This window comes from Mustela nivalis, assembly GCF_964662115.1.
Source record: "Mustela nivalis genome assembly, chromosome: 1".
In the NCBI taxonomy this organism is placed as follows: domain Eukaryota; kingdom Metazoa; phylum Chordata; class Mammalia; order Carnivora; family Mustelidae; genus Mustela; species Mustela nivalis.
The window spans coordinates 214,754,591-214,775,835 of record NC_139020.1 but is presented as its reverse complement, the minus strand read 5'-3'; the positions used below and the strand labels follow the sequence as shown (position 1 = coordinate 214,775,835).

Sequence of the window (21,245 nt, the reverse complement as noted above, 5' to 3'; positions counted from 1 at the left end):
TCAACCGCGCGCACGCCCGCCCGGGCGGAAGGGGCGGGTCCCGGGGCGGATACGGGCGTCCCATTGGCTGGCGGCGGGGGTAGGGCTTGGCGGCGCCGCGAGGCTGTCCCCGCCCTCAGCCCGCGGGGGGCGGCGGCGGCGGCGGCTGAGGCGGTGAGCGCGGGCCCGGGAGGCGGCTGGGAAGGCGCGGGTGCCGACCCCGCTGGGCCGCCGCGGCCTCGTCGTTCTCCGCGCCGGGCTCGGGGACGCCGCGCTGCGGAGCCGGGCGCCCGGTGAGGCCTGCGGGCTGCGTCCCGCGGGTCGGCCGGCGGGGGCCGAGGCGGCCGCGGCGGGCCTGGGGGGAGGGGCGAGCCCCGAGCGGAGGGCCCCCGGGGGCGCGAGCCGGCCGACCCGCCGCGTGCGCCCCTCCCCGACCCCGGCCCGGCCCGGCCGACCCGCCGCGTGCGCCCCTCCCCGACCCCGGCGCGGCGGGGCCCGTGGGCGGCCGGCCCGGGAGGACGCCGCGCAGCTGTCCCGTCCCCCAGGGGGCCCCGCGGCGGCCGGCGACGTCCGCGGGCTGCTCGGCCGCGTCCTCGCGGCGGGGCGCGCGCGCGGGGCCGGGCTGTTGCGCGGCGGTTTGCGCGTCCGGGCGGCCCCGACGCCGCTGTGCCGCTTGTGTTGCAGGGCGCCCGGTCCGTGCCCGTCGTCCCCGCGGGCCCCATGAGTCCGAGTCATGACGGACGCCCAGTATGTCTTGTGCCGATGGGAGCAGCGGCTGTGGCCGGCCCAGGTGACCCCCTCGGGCGGCGGGTCCGGGGCTCGCGGCGGGCCCGGGGGGGTCGGCCTCCGCCCGGAGAGACGCGGGGGCGGCGGGGCCCGAGCGGTCGGCCGCGGCCTCCCCGGCCCGCCCGACGGCGGAAGGCCTGGCCGCGCACTGGGGAGAAGCGGGGGCCGCCCCGGGAGAGCCCCCGCGCCCCGCCCGCGTCCGCTGCCGTCCCCGCGGGCCTCGCTGCCCCTGCGGAGTCCCGGCGGGGGTCCCCGGGCGGGCGGGCGGCGGGGGCGGTCGGCGGTGACGGGCGCCCTGGCTTCTCCGTCACGGCCGCGCGTCCTGTGTCCCGCTCCCCAGGTGCTGGCCAGAACCGAGACGTCCACCGGCAGTAAGAGGAAAAAGGAGTTTTCCCTGAGTGTTCAGATACTCTCCCTGGATGAAAAGTTGAGTGTCGTGGCTGGGGTTTCTTTTAAGGTTGGAGACTGAGTGCAAGTGTGGGGGGCGGGCCGGGCCGAGGTCGGGGAGAAGCAGGCTTCCGGCTGGGCGCCAGGGCTGGGGATCACGACCTCAGCGGCCCCCAGGGCCGGGGATCACGACCTCAGCGGCCCCCAGGGCCGGGGATCACGACCTCAGCGGCCCCCAGGGCCGGGGATCACGACCTCAGCGGCCCCCAGGGCCGGGGATCACGACCTCAGCGGCCCCCAGGGCCGGGAATCACGACCTCAGCAGTCCCCAGGGCCCGGGATCACGACCTCAGCAGCCCCCAGGGCCCGGGATCACGACCTCAGCGGCCCCCAGGGCCCGGGATCACGACCTCAGCGGCCCCCAGGGCCTGGATCACGACCTCCCCTGAGCCGAGGGCGGATGCCTAGCCCACCAAGCCGTCCAGGCGCCCCAAATGTTGTGGGGTTTTTGAGCATTTTCTTCCCAGCGGGCTTGCTCCTGCTGCAGGCCGGACAAAAGTGAAGACCGTCCCTAGGAGCTGATAAGTTTTTCGTTTGTTGTAACAGATTCGTAGTAACGGTGGGTAACAGTCCAGTCGTAACAGTCTCGGAGGGAAACACTGGGGGTGGGGGTTTTTGTTTGTTCTTTGTTGAAGATCCCTGTGAGGTGCTCTGTGGGACCCGTGCACAAATTGAACCACATCCGGGGGTGGGGGGATCCCTTGCTTCCCGCAGATGTGTGTCTTTCTCTCAGAAACGGAGGAGAGGGCCGGCCCTCTTGACATGTTTGATGCATCGGCCTGTCCGTCTAACGGGGGCGGCCGTTGGGCGCCCGGGGCTGCCTCCCGGCGCTGTGAAGCACATAGGTCTTTTGGTCTTGATCACCTGGAGATGGAAGAGGTGACAAGACCCGGGATGATTAAAATGCGCAGATCGCGTGGCACTGCGGGGATGGCTGTGTCTGAGGGTAGGATCCCCAGCTCAGAGAGAACAAAACCAAAACCTCCTCCTGGGGCGGCGGCCTCAGCGTGCTGAGTCCCCAGCTCACACCTTCCCTGCCACGCGGATACTCAAGTTTAAAAGAAAAGTGCTTCTTTTTAAGCCAGAACATACACGCTGGGTTGTAAACAGCTTTTAGGGACATTATCATCTACTCTGAGAACCTAACAAAGGAGGTATTCGTGCAGTTGAAAGTAGAATTTGGCTCAGAAAAGGCGCAATTTGAATTCGTTTTCACTCTTAAGCCCAGCCAACCTTTTCTGTCTTAAAAGAAAAAAAATTCACCAGGGTCGTTGCTGCCGCTGCCTTCAGGCACGTGAGCTCCCGGTGGGCTGTGAGTTTTGGTTTAAGTGGAAGGTTGAGAATGTAGAAAAGGAATCTAGTTCGTTTGTCGTCGAGAGAAAACCCTGTTTGAAAATGTCCTCGTGGCCTTGGCCAGTGGCGGATGACTGGCGTTCCTGTCCCTGCAGGATTGAGGTGAGGAGCACAGACGTGGAAACGCTGAGGACGGCGCACATCGAACGCATAGCCTCGGCCCTGGGTAAGAGCGCGCCTGCCTCACAAAGACACCGGGGCGGGGGAAGGGGAGGACCCTGGTCCCAGGTTACCCTGAGCTGAAGGACGGGAAGAAGAGGGTCTCTGTTGTTAACCCTTCTCGAATTTGCCCCAGCCGGTCCTGTTCTGGAGTCCCGGCACAGCCAGCCACGAGCGCTGGGGTCCCCGGCCTCCAGGGTGCGTTTGCCTCCCTGAGGGGAGGGGGAGCCGCTTCCTGCCCTGCCACCCCACAGAACGGGTTTTGGAGCAGGGCTCAGAGCCCTGGGGAAGGACTGTGTGACCAGCATCGATGTTGGTGCCCGCGGCCTGCCGGGCTCTCCTCGCCCGCGCCCACCCCCTTGTTTTTCCGTGGTGCTGGGCGCACCAGGGGTGGGGGGGCTCCGCCAACCTATGCAGACGGGGTTTCTGCTGCCTCAGCCCGGGGTGCACACCCCCTGTCCCGAGCGCTGGGAGGGTCCTGGAAAGACGGACCGGGAGCCCTTCCGGGGGTGTGTGTAAGACAGGGTCCGTTTTCCTCTGCGTTCCGAAAGACCGCTTTTGTTCAAAGCGGCATCCACCCGGCACACCCCAGGCAGCCTCAGCCTCCGCCTCCAAGACACTCCTCTGGGTTCGCTCGGGTTGTGCGGGGCCTGGGGGTCAGCCTCCTCCTGATCAGCCCGGGAGGAGGCTGTGGAGGGCGTGTGCCCGCTGGGCTGTGCCGCTGTGCCCAGCATCTCGTCCCCATAAACTGTGCTGCCCGTGCAGGGTGGGGGGCGTCGATGCATCCGTAGCGGCCCTCGCCGCTCCAGGCCCTGGTGCTCCTCTCTGGCCTGGAAGCGCCCTCCCGCAGGAGTACGGACAGTCCACCGGCCCCCAGTGGGCCCCGTCCATCGGCCAGCCCCCACCTGCTCTGCCCGAGAACACGCTGCCAGGTCAGGTTGTCACGGAGCCGGCAAGGGTTTGAGCCCGACTGAAGTTGGAACCGCGAGGCTGGGAGGACCTGGGAGATGTCGGGTCCGTTGGCTGCTGTGTCTTCCTGTGACCTGGGGCAGTTTATCCTGGAACGCAGTCCGGTTGGGGTCGGTCGGTTTGTTTTTGGAAAGCAGGACCGGCAGCCCGAACAGAGAACAATAGCCATGGTTCTGTGGCCTCGTCCTGCCCCGGGAGAACGGGGGGCCGAGAAGGGTCGGTCCTCCCTTCAGGTGTGACAGCCCGCGTCAGCCCTAGGCGGCCACGGTCTGGCGGCCGTGCCAGCGCCCGCCCGTCCCCAGGCTCTGTATGCTTCTCGCCCTGCAGCCTCCCAGGATGCCGTTCGTGCCGAGCCCCTGGAGGAGCTGGCCTACAGACGCTCGCTTCGAGTGGCTCTGGACGTTCTCAACCAGAGAGCTGCGTTGCCTCGAGAGAGCTCTTCGACGGAAGGAAGAACCGCTCTGTCCTCCGGAGGGAAGTCTGCGGATCCGGCCTCTTCTCTCTGTGACCCCGGCTCTTCGGGTCTCCAGGAAGCCGTGCCGAGCAGTTCTGGACTTCAGAGGCGGGAATGCGCACACCCAAGGCTGGTGGCTGCACCCACTTGTAGGCAGGACTCCAGGCTCCAAGTGGCCCACAAGGAGGAGCTCGGGAAAAGTGAGAGCCTGCGAGCCGTGGCGGCCCCCTCGGCCAGAGCCGCCTCTCGGCACGGCAGTGGATCCAGAGCGCGCTGCAGAAGGCGGACAGCCCCGAGGCCAAGGGGGAGGAAGTTAGCACCAGAGCCTGGGCTGGGGGAGAGAGCACGTGCGCTCTCGGAGGGAGACGGCGGGAAGGAGAGCAGCCCGCCACGCCCCCGCTCACCTCCCGGCGTCCGAGACCCGGGATTGCCTTTGCACAGCCCTGATGGGCTCCCGACCCTGGAGCGCCCCGCCAAGCGGCTGTGCCCAGATGGCAGCCAGAGGCTGCCCGCCCCGCAGCTGGAGCCGGGGGCAGTGCCCAGGCAGGGGCCCAGGGGCTGCACAGGCCTGCGCAGCGCTGGCGAACTCGGCCTGCCGGGCCCCCGTGCTGCGGAGGAGCCGCGCGATCTTCACATCCTGGTGGAGGAAGGTAAGGGTCTGCGGCCCGGAGGTGCTTCTGCTGGCGGAGGGCGGACCTGGCTTCTCCCGGGGCTGATGCGGGTCGGGCACGCGCGGGATATTTTTTTTTTTAAGATTTTACTTATTTACTTGACAGACACAGAGCGAGAGAGGGAGCACAAGCAGGGGGAGTGGGAGAGGGAGAAGCAGGCTTCCCGCTGAGCAGGGAGCCCGATGCGGGGCTCAGTCCCAGGACGCTGGGATCATGAGCTGAGCTGAAGGCAGAGCCTTAACGACTGAGCCCCCCGGGAGTCCCCACTCGCGTGATTTTTCTCCTGATCTTAACGAGGTCGTGTCAAAATAGAGGCGCAGGTTGCCCAGCTCCTTTCTGTCTCCCTCCCGCGGGATTGTCATTAGGACTAGTCTCAAATCCTTGGGGTTTTTTGGTTCTGAATGGGCTGGGGCGGGGGGCACTGGAGGCTCTCCCGGGGGCTGGGCCTCTGATGGGGCAGGAATCTCAGAAGTGACGGACTGGCTTGTGAGCGGAGTTAGACGCAGAGCAGTCCGAGTCTCCCGACTTGCGCGGCGCCGGCAGAGGCGTGCTCGTGCGCGGCGGCCGGCCGCGCGCAGGGGCTCCCTTCCTGTGAACGTGGCGGTGTCCCTCTGTCTTCACGCTGCTGAGAACCGTCCGTTTCTCTCGGCTTCCGTGCCTCCAGGCCCACTGGCTGCACGTGCTCGGGTTTCTGCCTTGAATTTAAATGTGTGTCTACACTCGTCCCGGCACGTGCGGAGGCACAGGGAGATGAGCCACAGCCTGTCCCCGCGTCCTCCCCCCCCAGTTGCCCCGGCCCTGCCCTCGCTCTGCCTAGACTGCCGCCTGGGCGCCTGCCCCTTACGGGGACGCGGCGGCCTCCCCCGGTCCTCTTCGACCCGGTGTGTTTCTCCTGTAAGCGCACCTGGGTCGGGGGCGGCCCCCTCGCATCTGGCGGTGCGGGAGTCTGCGACGTGCGATCTTTTCTGTTTGCGTGGATGGTCGCGTGTCAGGAAGTGCGTTTCTTGGGCTGGGTCCCTGAGCCGGTGACGGCGAAGGTTGAATCTGGCACCGTTGGCAGACCGTCAGTCCTCTGGAGAGTCCGTGGAGCTGAATCCCATTCGCTCCGTCCTGGAGGACGATGAGGACGACGAGGAGCCGCCCCGGATCCTCCTTTACCACGGTAAGTGCGGAGCAGCAGTGGGTCCGCTCGCGCGGCTCCCCTGGGCGGAGGCGGCCGGCCTTCCTGCCGCGCGGTTCTGCTGCCGCACCCACAGCCTCAGGTGCCGGCTTCTCCGGCCTCCGTCGTAAGGGGAAGCGCTGAGAGGGAAGAGGGTCTCCCCGGGAGGAGACCGACCAGCCCTCCGTGCCGGCACGCTGCTCCCCGGACGCGTCGTCGTGTCTCCTGGGAGGGGAGGACGGCCGAGCCGAGTGCTGGGTCCAGTGCGGGTGTGGCCTGGCGCTGCCTCCAGACCTTTGGGGGTGTCCGGTGCGTGTCTGTCCAGAGACGCAGGGTCTCCGGCCTGAGGCAGCGGGGCCCCAGCACCCCCTCCCACACGCGCACGCTGCCCGCACTAGAGCCCACATGCTGGTGCGCTCCCCCGGCCCTCTTTGTGGAAGGACCGGAGATGCAGACCCAAGATCCTGAACCAGCGACCGACCACAGCTTGGTGTCTTTCGTGGCGTGGATGATTTGGGATGAGTTTTGTTTTCAGACTCGCCCACTGTTTGTCTCGACACACCCTGGAGTGTTTTAGCCTGTCGTTACGGGATGATTACGGACCCGTGAGATGGTCCAAGATAACACGTGGGAGCTGGGGGACCTCTCCTCCGAGGGGAGACCGAAGGGCAGGGCGCGCCCTTGTGCCTCGGCCCCCGTGGCCCACACTGCGTCCGCCTCTGGTTCTGCGCTGACGCGCGTGCGTTTCCTTACCGTCCCTGAGAGTAACTCGACATGCGGCGCCCTGGCCTGTGGTCTTCTGATTACTCTTGGCGGCCAACGCTTGTTCCTGCCCGAGCACACCCCCCCCACTGTCAGGGGGAGCTAGACGCTTCCACGCCTGCCGGGCTCTGCGGGCTCAGCTCCCCGGAGCGGGACGGTCACGGCGCCTTCTTCCACGGCAAGAGGCCAGGTCACCACAGCCCCGAGAAACCCCCTGCTTTCTGCTTCCACTTGATTTCATCTTGTCCCCATGCCCCTGGCAGCCTGACGTCTGGGTGTTCCCATGACCTGTTTGTGTTCATGGGGCCCTGACGGTTCTCTTAAAAACCAAACATTTCTCACCAGACGACAGCCCTTTGCACGTTAGCCGCGCGCTTGCCCGTCTGCAGACCTTGCCTGCGGCCCCGCTGGCGGCCAGGGCACTGCGGGAACGGGGTCAGCTTGTCTCCGCTTGGACAAGCAGCCTCTCGGGTCTGCTTTCGTTACCTCGTTGTTCAGTGTTCGGGTTATTCGTTCTGGAGTTCTGTGTTTGGTTGGAAGTCTTGTTCTGGTCGGTTGTAATCGGCTGGTCACTGGGTGATGGTTTTGGTAATCCGCTTTTTTTTCTCTTTTTGAAATAAGAGATAATTTTTTGAAAAAATTTTATCTCTGACGAGCTTCCTAGGAAATTGCCCCCCCCCCCCCGAGACTTCATTTATTTGACAGAACGCACGGGCAGGGGAGGGTCCAGAGGGAGAGGAAGAAGCAGGCTCCCCACCGAGCAGGGACGCTCCCCCACCCCCACCCCGGTGCAGGCTCCATCCCAGGACCCTGGGATCAGACCTGAGCCAAAGGCAGCTGCTTCACTGACTGGGCCCCCAGGTGCCCTGGAATTTGCTGCTTCTGTTGGGGTTTATGTGCTTCACTCCTTTTAAAAAAACGGACCTGGAGTTATTTGCGATGGTAGAGTAGTGGCCAAGGCGGTACCGAGTTGACCCTGGCGTGTCCCCGCTCAGCAGCGCGCATGTCCCCCACACTCAGGCGCCAGTGTTGTCGTGAGACCGCCTTGCAACCGTGGGGACCTCTGACCAGGCTTAGAGCGTCCGGTCTAAGCAGGCTCCTCCTGTGTTTTTTATTTGTTGCATTTAGTGAGTGCTGCGGATGTGACTTACTGTTCATGTTTTTGTCCTTCTTAATTCCAGAGCCACGCTCGTTTGAAGTGGGAATGCTAGTCTGGCTTAAGCACCAGAAATACCCCTTCTGGCCAGCAGTGGTAAGCTCCGGCGGCCTCGGGCACCCACTCAAGGCCCCGTGCGCCTGCTCTCTCGCCCCCTTCATGTCAGCTGGACCCCGGGGGAGTTCTTTCCTGGGAGAAACCCGACAGCCTCGTGATTCTAAGCAGGGCTTCTGCAGACGGGAACCTGAGTAAGGGGAGTTTGATCGTTTTGGCCCAGTTGAGCGTGAGAGTCCTAGCGCCAATCTAGACCGAGCAGCTCAGGAAACTGCCTATAAAGTGTCTGCAACTTGCTGGTGTCTAACCGTGTGCCTGAGGCTTCGTCCTGCGGGAGCTTCTCCGCGGGAGCTTGGAAGTTTCTCCGACTCCAGGGTGGGGATCGGTTGTGTGGTTGCGGTGGTGGGCCTCAGCGCGTTGAGCTTTTCCCGCTCTGCTTTCTCCGTGCGCCCGGCCAGTGCGGGCTGTCCGGACACCTAGCCAAGGCAGTGTGCCAGCTTCCCACCCTTCACGTGGTGTCCGACCCCCCGCAGACGGCGTTCCGACGGCTCCTGCTCTCGGGCTTTAATTTGTAGTGAGAGACGGTGACGTTGAACTTGGAGAGCTGTTTGCAGGAGCGGGAGACACTGCCGTTGCCGTGGGGCTGACCTCCGGTGGGCAGCATGGCCGCCTCCGATGGGGCCGACTGGCTGTCGTGACGCAGGGCTGGCGTCCACGCCTCGTTCGCTGGGCAGAAGGGCAGCTTCAGCCGACGTGCAGATGCAGTGGGGGTCTGTGCAGCGTCTGCACCACGGTGGGGGTCATTGATCGGGGTCCCCCGGCCTCCCTTCAGCTTGCTTCATGGCAGATGCTCCTGTCCCCCTGCGGCTGGCACCCTTTCCTAGCCCTCTCCTCCTCAGTTTCACCAGTTCCCTGGGATCTCCAAAGTCACGGGTTCCTGGGGCCCGCTCTCTCCAGCTAAGCTGGGAACACGGGGGCGCTGGGCCGGAGGCTGGGCTGAGTCCGGCACGGCTGCCTCGGTGTCCTCGGTTGGTCCTACCTGCCTGAGCTCACTTTGCTCATCCCACAAACCGGAGTGAGCCCGTTCTGCTGAGTCAGGAGACAGTCGTGTGGTCGAGTGTGAGGCGGCAGGCGGCACAGGGTTGGGTCTTTCTGTTACGAGCGGGAACATAACCGAGTGCTGCGTGGTTCTGCTGTGTGCGAGCACGGAGTGTGCCTGTGGCAGGAGGGGCGCTGGCTGAGCCTCCGAGCCTGGGGGCTTGGCCTTGGTGTCGTCCCGTGTCGTTACCTCCCCCACCCCCACCCCGGCCAGCAGCATTCCTTGTCCCGTGCTGGCCACGTGCCAGCCTGTGCAGTGGAGAAAGGTCAGGAAGGTGGCTCAAAGCCCTGGCCTCTTCTGGGTTCCCGATGCTCTGTTTTCTTGGGTTTCCCAACAGGTCAAGAGCGTCCGGCGAAGAGAGAAGAAAGCCAGTGTGCTCTTTATCGAGGGGCACATGGACCCCAAAGGGAGAGGGTAATCCAGCTGTCTGTGCTCTCGGGAAACACTTGGCAGGTGAAGTCCTGCCAGCTTGGGGGTGCCGGGATGGTGGGGAGCCTGGGCCCAGGGCCAGGATGGTCTCACGTGCCCCCTGTGATCCAGCTCTCCTGGAAGAGGAATCCAGAGGCTGTGTTGAAGGGGACCGCTCAGACCGTCCAGTTTCCCAAGCTTTATTTGCCTCGTTCGACGCTCGGCGGCCCCCACCCCTTCCCCGCAAACTGTGTTCCAACCCGGTTGTGCCGGGTGCTGTGAGCAGCCCTGCCGCTGCCGGTTCTGTTGTTGGCGTATTTGTCCGCTCGCTTGCCGCCAGGCCGTAATCCTTGGATGGAAATGCCCGTCTGCTCAGAGGGCACTTTGCAAACACGTTTTGGACCCTCTGGGCCCCGGGTGCCGCCTCCATCTCCCACGGGCGGCCAGGGTGTGCGTGTCCCATGCGGCGGCCCCAGCCCGGTCCCGTGGGGCCTGTCTCTGGGGCTCCCTCGGGCTGCTGGTTGGGGGCAGAGGCCCCCACGGGTCCCACTGGTTCCGTCGGAGGAAACTCATCCTGACTCACCCTGTGTTACCTTCGTCTCCCTCTGCCCAGCATCACGGTGTCTCTCAGGAGATTGAAGCACTTCGACTGCAAAGAGAAACAGGCTCTTCTGGTACGTGCGCCGTGGGTCGTGCCTTAGAGAGGTGCGCCGCCACGGGACTGGTCTGCTGGCCCGGCTCCGGGCGTTCCTGGTGGGGACCACCACGGCCCTGGGAGGTCACCGGCCAAGCCCCCACTGACTAGGCACAGAGGACAGGGTGCTTGGGTGCAAGGCTGGTGTCTTGACGTGGGTGATCGTTCAGAGGGTGTCCCTGCGCGGTGCCGTGGACACAGCGGGCCTGCACGGGGGGCGGAGTGCTTGGTGGACACCCCACAGGGAGCTTCCTGGGCTTGCCGGTCGCCGAGTCCCCTAAGGTGCTCTCGTCAGCTCTTGATCTTACACCGAGCCTGTAAGCCATGAGGCGCTTGTCCATTCCACACGCTGTCTGTGCAGCCTTGAGGTGTGACGCCGGCTTTCCGGCATGGACCCAGCCGAGGGGAGGGGTCCGTTAGCCTCCCGCCCCCCGCCATGCGGTTCTTGTCCCAGCCCAGTGAGTGGGTTCCTGGCTTCGTGTCACTGTCTTCTGTGCACGTGGACTGCCCGGGAGCTGGAGGGCGGAGGCCCTGCGGGAAGCCTTCTGCCCAGCAGCCGTCTCCCTGAGCGAGCAGCCCGGGCTGTGGCGTGGGCAGGGGCTGGGAAGGTTGGCGCCCACACCGGGCCCCAGCCTTGTCTTCCACTGATGTGCGTGCCCCGTGACGTGGTCCTGCTTCCGCCCGTCCGTGGTAAGAGCGTTCAGTGCAGCTTGTGAGCCGCAGCCTGCGCTGGGTGCCCAGCGTGCCCAGGCCCGGTTATGGCCTCCGGCGCTTCCGTGCGCCCTGAAGCATAAGCCCACAAGCGTGGGGAGCTGGTCACCCAACCTTCCAGGCTGGGGCGTCCCCAACCCCACGGCCACTCTCAGGGATCTGGATAGCTTTCCAAAGTGGGGGGTGGGCTGTCAGGGGACAGCAGGAATCTGGCTTTAAGGTCTGTACGTCCCAAAGTCAGATCTGTGAGCTCTGACAAAGATGACGAGTGGCCTCACGTAGTCCAGGTGCTGAGGTGCCCGTCGCCCGTCGTCCTGTTCCCCGAGAAAAGCCAGGCTCCCTGGGGGGCTGTTGCTGTGGCAGGAGCACTGCCTCCTGGAGCCACGGGGTCGTCCCAGGCTGTGTTGACGGACCAGCCCTGGTGTCACAGTCGCAGTTTTGAGCCCTGCTTTCCCGAGCACAGAGCAGCAGCACCTGCTGTCCCCGTCCCACACCTGCCACGTGGGGTGGCCACGGGAAGGGCCAGGACGTGGCAGTCACATCAGAAGGGGATCTCGGCTGGGGGGACGCTGGTGGGTGGGGAGGGGGCGTGGTCCTTGGTGTGCAGGTGCGGACCTTGAGGTCTAGGTGGGCACCCCCACGGGCACAGCTCAGCCAACACCGTTCTAAGCCAGGGGCGCAGGCACGGCTCTTGGAAGAATCTGCTTTGTAGGACTTCTGAGTCTTGTTTGGGGATGTCAGCCGCACATGGGGTGCCGGGCTCCTTCCTCTGCTCCCGAGGCCCAGCTCTCCTGTTCCAGAGCTCTCTGTTCCCCAGGACCCAGCGTGTGAGCAGCCCTGGCCCCAGAGCCGGGCCTCCACGCGTTCCCCGTGTGTCCTCAGCAGCCCCGCACGGGGTCCCCTGCCAGCGCTGTGGTCTGGACGCAGGGGCTGAGGTTGCCAGCAGGAGTGGAGGAGCCCGTGGCCCCTTGCCGACAGCTGCTGTCTCGCTCTTGGTGCAGAATGAGGCCAAGGAGGACTTCGACCAGGCCATCGGCTGGTGCGTCTCCCTGATCACGGACTACAGGGTCCGGCTCGGTACGTGGCTCTGCGTGCTCTCGGACAAAGGGACGGGGCTGGGGGCGGAGCGCAGGCCTGTTTCCCTTGGTCTCCAGGCCTGGGCCCGTGGCAGTCTTGTCCCTGACGGGGCAGGTGGGCTGGCACCTGGGCACAGACGGAGGTCCTGGGTGTGAATGGAGGCGGAGTTCGCTTTGAGTCAGGGCTGGCTTCTGTCTGCCCCAAGTCCAGCTGTCGGGAATGTTCCGACGTGGATTTTCTGGGCGCCCCGGGGGCGGGTTGCACCCCGACGGCAGTGTTGGTGTCCCGTTGGCCCTCTCGGGAAGGGGTCCGCATGGGGCTGACGTGAGGCCGGCACGCCAGTCCCGCGTCCCTTGGGCCGTTCCCCAGCGCCGCCTCTGACGGTGGGACGCGGCTCTCCTCTCCTGCCCTCCCGCAGGCTGCGGTTCCTTCGCCGGCTCCTTCCTGGAATACTACGCGGCCGACATAAGTAAGTCCGCCGGCTCCTTTGCGGTGTGAAGCGGCTGCTTTCTGAGTCGGAGGTTCGGAAGGGGAGGCGTCTGGGTGAGGCCGGGCCCTGTCCCCAGCCTGACTGCCGCCTGCCCCCGCAGCCCAGCGGGCACCCGGCCTCGTCTCCAAAACGTGTGCGCAGCGGTGCTCTGCAGCCCCCGTCCCTGCTGCCCGGGGTGTGGTCGGACGGATAGTCCCGCCGCCGTCCCCGGTCACACGGGGTGGAGGTGGAGGGGCCTGTGCTTCCTCGGGGGGCTGCACTGGGGTCCGATGTGGGGCCGCTCAGAGGAGGAGCCCTCAGGACCCTGGCGGTTGTAGCTGTGGGCGGGGGGCGGCCCTCCCACAGAGCCCCCAGGCGGCGTGGCGAAGGGAAGAGGGAGCCTCCCACACAGGCCGGCGGGCTCACGGCCGTGTCGCTCGTCTGCAGGTTATCCTGTCCGCAAGTCCATCCAGCAGGACGTCTTGGGGACCAGGTTTCCGCAGCTTAGCAAGGGGGACCCCGAGGAGCCTGTGGCGGGGAGCCCCCAGGGGAGGAGGCGGCCCTATAGGAAGGTCCTCCCCGACCGGTCCCGGGCTGCCCGGGACCGGGCCAACCAGAAGCTGGTGGAGTACATCGTGAAAGCCAGGGGCGCCGAGGGCCACCTGCGGGCCATCCTGAAGAACCGGAAGCCGTCCCGATGGCTGAAGACGTTCCTGACGTCGGGTCAGTATGTGACGTGCGTGGAGACGTACCTGGAGGACGAGCAGCAGCTGGACGTGGTGGTGAAGTACCTGCAGGGCCTGTACCAGGAGGCGGGCGGCCGGGCGCCGGCGCGGGCCAGCGGCGACACGATCCGCTTCATCCTGGACGTTCTTCTGCCGGAAGTGAGTGTGCGGCGGGGCTGTGGTGTGGGGTCGGCTGGGGGTTGGCGGCCGGGGCCCCGGGGGCCGGGATTGGCGCTGGGCTGGCGTCTTCCCGAAGTGGGCCCAGGAGGCCACAGCCACGCCAGGTGTGGTGCCTGCCCGGGCCGCTCTGTGGGCAGGGGGACAGGGCCCGGCTGTGTAGACGCTGTGGCCAGTGCTGGGGGACGAGAGGTGCACGCTGCGTCCCCAGGTGCACGCGGACACGTTACCAGCGGAGATACTGCTGCGGAAAGGGAGCCGCGGTTCCGCACGCGCCCGCCGCCATTCGGCTGGGCAGCAGCACACACGGCACTCCCCTGGTGGTTTGGGGCTTTTTTGTTTTCTTTTTTCCCCCTGGTGGTTTGGAAGGTCAGAGGGGGCTCTGCTGGGCACTGTGAGCGTGTGTGGGGAAAGTTACCCGTCACCTTCAGAACTGAAAGCTTTCGAAGACGTTCGGACGGAGGCCGGCTGGGGCCGGGAGCCCGTGTGCCACCCCCGCCGGAAGAGCGGCCTCACTCCGCCTGTCGCTCCGGCTGCCCCGTCCTCGTCTTGCTTACGTCTGAGTCCTCCGGAGCGTGTCTTGAAGGAAGGGATGGTTCTGCCCCAGGGACACCGGGTCGTGTGTGGGGACGGCTGAGGTTCTTACTGGGCGGGGGGCAAGATGCCGCCGAGCCCCACAGTACTCGGGACACCCCGCCTGGGAGTGACCTGCCCTGTGTCGGCAGTGCCCAGAGCAGACAGGGTGCCGTGTTCTAGGCCAGAACGGCTCGGAGTGATTTTTAAGATTTTATTCTTAAGTGACCTATACACTCCACGTGGGGCCAGAGCCCTCGACCCTGGGACCGAGAGTCGCAGGCTCCCCCCCTCACCGAGCCGCCACACGCCCCACACAGGCTCTTCAGAAACGCTGTGCGGAGGGCCTGGGGGCTCAGTCATGGGACGTCTGTTTCTCCGGCTCAGGTCAGGATCCCGGGGTCCTGGGGTGGAGCCCTGCGGCGGGCTCCCTGCTTGGTGGGAGCCTGCTTCTCCCTCTCCCGCTCCTCCTGCCTATGCTCCCTAGCTCGCAAATAAATAAATAAAATCTGTCAAATAAATAAATAAAATCTTTTTTTAAAAATCACATTTTGGGGCGCCTGCATGGCTCAGTGGGTTAAGCCTCTGCCTTCGGCTCAGGTCATGATCTCAGGGTCCTGGGATTGAGCCCCGCATCGGGCTCTCTGCTCAGTGGGGACCCTGCTTCCTCCTCTCTCTCTGCCTCCTTGTGATCTCTGTCTGTCAAATAAATAAATAAAATCTTTAAAAAAATAAAAAATAAAAAATCACATTTTTAGCAACCAGAGTTTTTCTATTTTTCCTGAGGACACACATGGGGATTTTCAGCGTCAGACTTGCCGTGTGCAGGGGTGACCGCTGTTCTGTTTTTCCTGCTGTTTGGACAGTAAACTTGAGACTGTCACAGATGGGCTTGTTGGTTTTGGTCCTGCCTCGTTCTCTGCTTTTAGTGACGTGAGCTCTCGTGTCTTGTCTTAAGAGTGCGTCTCTCATGCCACACGGAGGTGTCCCTGCACGCAGACACCTCCCGGACCCGCGTCTGTGGAGGCCGCTCGGACGCTGCGCCGGGCCCCACACGCGTCCCTCGAGCGCCCCGGGCAGCAGGGGCCCGCTGGCCGCAGCTGAGCGCCCTCTGCTCTCTTGCAGGCCATCATCTGCGCCATCGCGGCGGTGGACGCTGTGGATTACAAAACGGCTGAGGAGAAGTACCTCAGAGGACCGTCCCTCAGCTACCGGTAGGCTGCTCGGGGCGCCGCTGCCAAACCGGCGGCAATGTATCCAGAAGGGCTCACGTTCCCTCGTGCCGGGCGCCGGGGCGCGGGGACCCTGTGGCCGACACGCCGGTCCAGGCACTCCGGCTGGACAAACCGCCCGCGGCTGAACATGCGCAGAAGCCCTCGGCCAGGAGCTGCCAGAGGGACGCAGGGAAGCCAGTGTCCAGGCTCCGTCCGCGGGCACATCGCGAGCGGCTCAGCGCTGGCGGAGCTGGACCCCAGCCCGGCCTGTGCCACGGCCCGCAGGCAGTCCTCCAGGGCCACTCCCTGGGCATGTGCCGGGTCTGCTGTGCCTAATCCCGTTTTGCAGGGGCTCCTGTTAGCATTCCAGGCTTTCTCCGCCTTGCCCAGGGCCCTGGCCGTTTGAGAAAACACAGACCACACGGCCGCAGTCACCCCAGGCCGCTCCTAGCTGGTCGGAAGAATGCCGTGATGAAGATGTTTCTCTTCCGCCGGAGGGATTAGGCGCCCCGGGATTTTTGGCCCCCAGAGCCCCTAATCCCATCTCCGGGCTCGCTGCCAGGCCTTGCTGAGCGCTGGCCGAGGACTCAGCCGGAGTGACAGGCCAGGGCCTCTGTCCAGGGCCAGCCGGGCCCACCGCCATGGCTGGCGGGCAGCAAAGGCAGCTCCCGGGACGCCACGCTCTTTCCCAGGGAGGGCCCTGCTGCGTGCCGTGGGCCGCAGCGCCCGGTGGGTGGGGAGGCTGCCTGCGGGGCCGACCTGGAGGAACCCGTGTGTGCGGGAATGATGACCTGGCGAGCGGGAACACGAGGACCCCGGGCTCCAGGGAGACCCGGTGGTCTGGCCGTCGACTCCCACATGCAGAACAGTGTTCTTGGGGGAGCAGGGTGGGAGCCCACACACGCCCCCCGGCGCAGTGCCCTCCTCCTCCTCGTCCGAGGGACTGGCTGTAGTGCCTGTGAGGAGGGCTGTCCATCTGCACGCCCTACCACTGCCCTTAACCTGCTGTGGGCCTGCACGTGGAAGTGCCGTGGGCCGTGCTGGTGATGGCAGAGGCGCCCTTCTCCAGATTCTGGGGACGTGGCTCCACCTGCGGGCCGCCGGCCATTCCCGCCCCACAGCCGTCCGGCTCCTTCCCTCTCAGCTTGTGGTGATGCACGGGGGGTGCCGCCTGGGCCTCGTGTTCTGCCCGAGCCGCACAGCCACGTGGACTTGCCCACTGTCAGAATCCATGTGCTTTGTGGCTGTCGCTGGTCCTGGCCTGGGGGTGCCCCAAATACCGGTTTGTGTCGTTCTTACCAGGGAGTTGACGAGGACCGTTGGATAGCTCACACTCCTTAAAAAGTTCTTTTTTTTTTTTTTTACGATTTTATTTTTTTGACAGAGACGCAGAGGGAGTGGGAAAGGGAGAAGCAGGCTTCCCGCTGAGCAGGGAGCCCGACACGGGGGTCGATCCCAGGACCCCGGGCTCATGACCTGAGCCGCGGAGCCACCCAGGCGCCTCTAAAAAACTCTTTTTTAAATTGTTAAACGCACGTGATGTAAAACGTCCCGTCATAACCATTTCCAAGGGCACAGCGCAGCGGCCTGAAGCACCCCTGCCATCATGCAAACACCCCCACCCTCTGTCTCCAGAACTTTGCATCGCCCCAGACTGGAGACTCTGTCCCCTTAAAGCACGGACTCCTCTGTTTCATATTTGGAGACAAGATAAATTATTAAAATGAGGTTCTCTCCTTTTATTTTCTGAAGGGAAAAAGAAATATTTGATAACCAGCTTCTGGAAGAAAGGAATCAGCGGTGCTGACACCGGAGGGGCCGCGGGTCTCGTGGCCGGGGCGCGAGCGGAGTCTGCAGGCCCGGGGCCCGGGCTGTGCTCGCTGCTCATCCGTGGGTGTGCTTTTCCTGGCTTTCTTGGAAGGTAGAGTTTTGTGAAAGGTGTTCGGAATGAAAATGTTTTATTTTACTGGATGCCAGTACTTCTGACTGTACTGTTTAACGTGAGGTGCACAGCTGTTTTTTTATGTTAAAAAGCACTGTATCCAATATTAAAGAGGAGTTTTAAGAAAGAGCCTGATGATGAATGATTCCTTCAGAACGCGCACCTTTCTGAGCTTCCTTCCTCTCGAGGAAGGCCCCGGTTCCCTGTGCCGGAGAATGCGGGTGGCGGGACTCGGCGGCCGCTTCCCCCCGTCCCGTGTGGGCCCTGAGCACAGTGCGAGCCCCCCCGGCCCTGCCCCGTCCATGCGGATTTTCCCGTGTGGCTGCTTCTGGTCCAGCTCTCCTAGCCAGGCCCTGGCATCCATGTCCCGAGGCCTAGGACCTCCCGAGTGCAGCAGGCGTGGTTCCCGTGTGTGTGGCCGGGGTCGCGGTGCGGGGACAGGAGGGTCTGTGCCGACGGCTCCTCCGGAAGCAAGGCCTTTGTCTGGAGGCCAGGCTCATGTTCCTGCCCAGGCCCCGAAAAGGGGGCAGCTGGTGGGTCACCCCGGTGCCCGAGGATCCCCAGCCCAGGCCCTGGCCTGCAGAGACCTGCGTGGCCTGTCCTCACACAGTCACGGAAGCTCTGTGGCCTGTCGCTCAAATGAACGCTATTCGAAGCTGCTGGGAGACAGCACAGTCAGCACAGGGTGCGGGGTTTCCTGGGGAGACCCCCGGCTGGCGGCAGCTCCAGCCGGTGATGCGCTGCTGTGTCTGAACGGGGCAGACTCCCTCCTCTCCGCCCCCCAGGGCCCCCCTCCCCACAGCAGTCACTTTCGAGCAGGGGCTTGCCCTCCGAGCCTGGGTGGGGGGGGCAGGTGTGCTTGGCCCGAGAAGGTGCCCTCTGAGCAGGCAAGACGCGCAGAGAAACCCCAGGCCAGCTGGGCAGGGGGAGAGGCTGCAGCTCAGGAACCCTCCCAGGTGTGGCAGGGAAGTCTGGCCTGGGAGGGCGGGGTTGGGGGGCACGTGTCCTGCAGGGTCCCTGGGCCACCTCTCCCAATCTGGGAGTGGGGAGAACCACAGAGGCTGGATGGTTCCTACCTACCACGGAGCCCGAAGCCAGGCGGCTTGGGCACTCCCTCTCCACTGGAGCAGCCCACCATTGTCTCCACAGCGGGCCTCGCCCCTTTCTGGGAGAGCCTGGCGGCTCGGTCCCTGTGCTCTGCGCTGCGCTCCTGGCCCCGGGGCTCCGTGCTGGTGGGGGCCGGCGGCTGTCGTGGGCCTTCGCTGCAGGTGCAGTCGGCCCGTGGGGCCCCCGGCGTTAAATGCCTTCCGCAGCCCTGCTGGGGACCCTGAGGGTGCTGGTCCTAAGCCGCTGGGGCAGGCACCGCCTAGCGGCTGGTGGCCTAATGGGGGCCCCTGGAGAAGCAGGCACAGCTGGGACGGACTTCCGCAGGCAGCCAGCGCCTGGCCCGGCTCCTCCTCCCGGCGCCCACTCTCAGGCCGGGTCATTCTCCAGCAGCCGTCCCGGGTGCTGCGGGGGCCGAGCGTCCTGCACCCTTCGCTCAGTGCCCGGAGCACCCCTCACCACAAACCGGGCGGGCTTGCCTAACCCCCCCCCCCGCCCCCCGCACCCCGCCCGCACCTCTGCCCCTTCCCTCTGCAGTCCCGCTCGCTGGCCTCTGTGTGGCCCCCCTGCCTCCCCCCTCCCCCTGCCCATCCCTTCTCTGAACTGCTTCCCATCCGGACCCCAAGGCCCTGCAGAAGCTCCTGCTAAGCCGGCGGTCCCAGCCCCCGCACCCGTGGTCACTCCCGCTTCCTGAGACGGGAATTGTCATTGCACATACCTTGGCCCTTCTTCAAGTCTATTGTTTTATCTAAAAAACTGATTTTTAAAAAGTCACTGGGGTGCGGTGGGGGGGGGGCTGGCTGGCTCAGCTGGTGGAGTGTTTGACTCTTGATCTTGGGGTTGTAATTTAGAGCCCGGTGTTGGGCACAGAATTACTTAAAATCTTTAGGGGCGCCTGGGTGGCTCAGTCAGTGAAGCATCTACCTTCGGCTTAGGTCATGATGCCAGGGTCCTGGGATGGAGCCCCGCGTCGAAGTACTTGTGTGTCCTCGCTCGCTCGCTGCCAAATAAAATCTTTAAAGAGTAAAGTCTTTAGGGGCGCCTGGGGGGTTCAGTGGGTTGAGCCTCTGCCTTCCGCTCAGGTCATGATCCTAGGGTCCTGGGATCGAGCCCCATATCGGGTTCTCTGCTCAGTGGGGAGCCTGCTTCCCCATCTCTCTCTGCCTCTCTGCCTCTCTGTCTACGTGGGATCTCTGTCAAATAAAGCCTTTAAATTAAAAAAAAAAAAAAAAAAGAGCAACTGAAGGGGAAAAAGATCTTTTTTTTTTTTTTTTTAAGATTTTATTTATTTATGGGGCACCTGGGTGGCTCAGTTGGTTAAGCAGCTGCCTTCGGCTCAGGTCGTGATCCCGGCGTCCTGGGATCGAGTCCCGCATCGGGCTCCTTGTTCGGCAGGGAGCCTGCTTCTCCCTCTGCCTCTGCCTGCCATTCTGTCTGCCTGTGCTTGCTCTCTCCCCCTCTCTCTCTGATAAATAAATAAAATCTTTAAAAAAAAAAGATTTTATTTATTTATTTGACAGAGAGATCACAAGTAGGCAGAGAGGCAGGCAGAGAGAGAGAGAGAGAGAGGAGGAAGCAGGCTTCCTGTGGAGCAGAGAGCCCGATGCGGGACTCGATCCCAGGACCCTGGGATCATGACCTGAGCCCAGGACCCTGGGATCATGACCTGAGCCAAAGGCAGAGGCTTAACCCACTGAGCCACCCAGGCGCCCCGAAAAAGTAAGATCTTTAAAGAAAAAACAACTAATTCACAGGATGCGTGGGTTACTCTGTTGGGCATCTGCCTTCAGCTCAGGTCATGATCTTGGGGTTTGGGGATGGAGTCCACACTCAGGCTCCCTGCTCAGTGTGGAGTCTGCTTCTCCCTCTGCGCCCCCCACCCCTGCTCATACCCACACATGAGTGCTGTCTCTCTCTCTCAAATAAAATCTTTAAAAAAACTATTCACTACAGGCTAAGAATCCGAAACCTCAGGGAGGCACAGTGGCACAAGAAATAGGCTGTCCCTGATTCAGGGGCCCTCCTGTCCATGTTCCCGGCACCTGGCCCCTGGTGTGTGCTGTCCCTTCTTGGGGTCTCTGCTCCCTTCCCCAGACCCTCGCCCTCTGCCCACCACCCAGCTCACTCCCCAGCAGGCCTCCCATGGCGGGGCCCTCCCCGCAAGCCCGGCTCTGACCTCCCTGTCCACCTCACTGCCTCCTTCAAGCAGCCTTGACCACGCCCACGGCCCCCCGCAGCTGGGAAAGGTCCACCTTGGTTCCCGTGGGATTGGCAATTCACTGAGGCGACTCTCAGGTCTCTTGAGGCGAAGTTCAGCTGGGGCTGGGGGCTCGGACTCCAGGGCTCCTCCCTCGTGGGGCAAGGATGTTGTGGGAAAACAAAACTTGCAGAAAGCTCAGACTTCAGTAACAGGCACTTTGGTTCATGAATTGCAGCAAATGTGTCTGGCGGTGTCAGCAGCTAACAATGGGGGACTGGGTGTTGGGTGCACAGGAGCCCCAAACCTGGGCAACTTTTCTGTGACTCGAAGGAGCCTAAAATGCAAAGTTGATGTAAGTTGGGAAGTCCAGCTCCATGGCCAGCGGGGCGCAGGAGGGAGAGGGCGGAGGTCCCTCTCCTCCCTCCTGGGACTTGGAGCTCCCCGGGAATCGAGACCAGGGGGGCTGGGCAGGGCTTCGCGGGCCTGGAAGGCTCCTGCCGGGAGGCCTGCCTGCCGCTGGCCTGCGCTTGCCTGTGGGAGCCTCAGTTTCCCCCAAGGGTAAAATCCAGCAGGATCGCAAGAACGTCACCGGTTTGGGTGTTCGCGACAAGAAGCGCCTTTTATTCCTGCCCTTTAAAGAGTACTGGGAATTGGGGTGGAGTCCACGTTTGGGCTGGAATCAAGGTCTTGAGGGCGGAGACAGGGGTGTGGCGGGCCTGTTCCGTCCCCCCGTGGGCCGGGGCCAGCGGCCCTGCCCCGCATCCGCAGAATGGGTTACATTCTGGGCTCGGAAAGGCAAGAGCCGCGGCGCCAAAACAGCTGCCGAAACCCGGGATCGAACCAGGGACCTTTAGATCTTCAGTCTAACGCTCTCCCAACTGAGCTATTTCGGCTGAGCGGCAG

At 64.1% G+C, this 21,245-nt stretch overlaps 1 protein-coding gene across 2 annotated transcripts; it reads left to right on the top strand.

Moving 5' to 3' along the window:
* Window positions 1-53: 53 nt before the first annotated feature.
* On the top strand, window positions 54-17,165 carry PWWP3A (PWWP domain containing 3A, DNA repair factor). Of its 2 annotated transcripts, none has more exons than XM_082737297.1 (14): window positions 54-153; window positions 664-769; window positions 1,106-1,191; window positions 2,661-2,731; window positions 4,021-4,797; window positions 5,879-5,980; window positions 7,921-7,991; window positions 9,386-9,462; window positions 10,070-10,130; window positions 11,863-11,938; window positions 12,357-12,407; window positions 12,855-13,291; window positions 15,008-15,096; window positions 16,849-17,165. In XM_082737297.1, the coding sequence occupies exons 2-14, from the start codon at window positions 713-715 to the stop codon at window positions 16,901-16,903; spliced, it is 2,010 nt and encodes a 669-aa protein (XP_082593423.1). In that variant the 5' UTR covers window positions 54-153; window positions 664-712; the 3' UTR covers window positions 16,904-17,165. The 2 variants fall into 2 exon arrangements, with proteins under 2 accessions (XP_082593423.1, XP_082593424.1); XM_082737298.1 differs by having other exon boundaries at window positions 138-272.
* The last annotated feature ends 4,080 nt before the right edge of the window (window positions 17,166-21,245 follow it).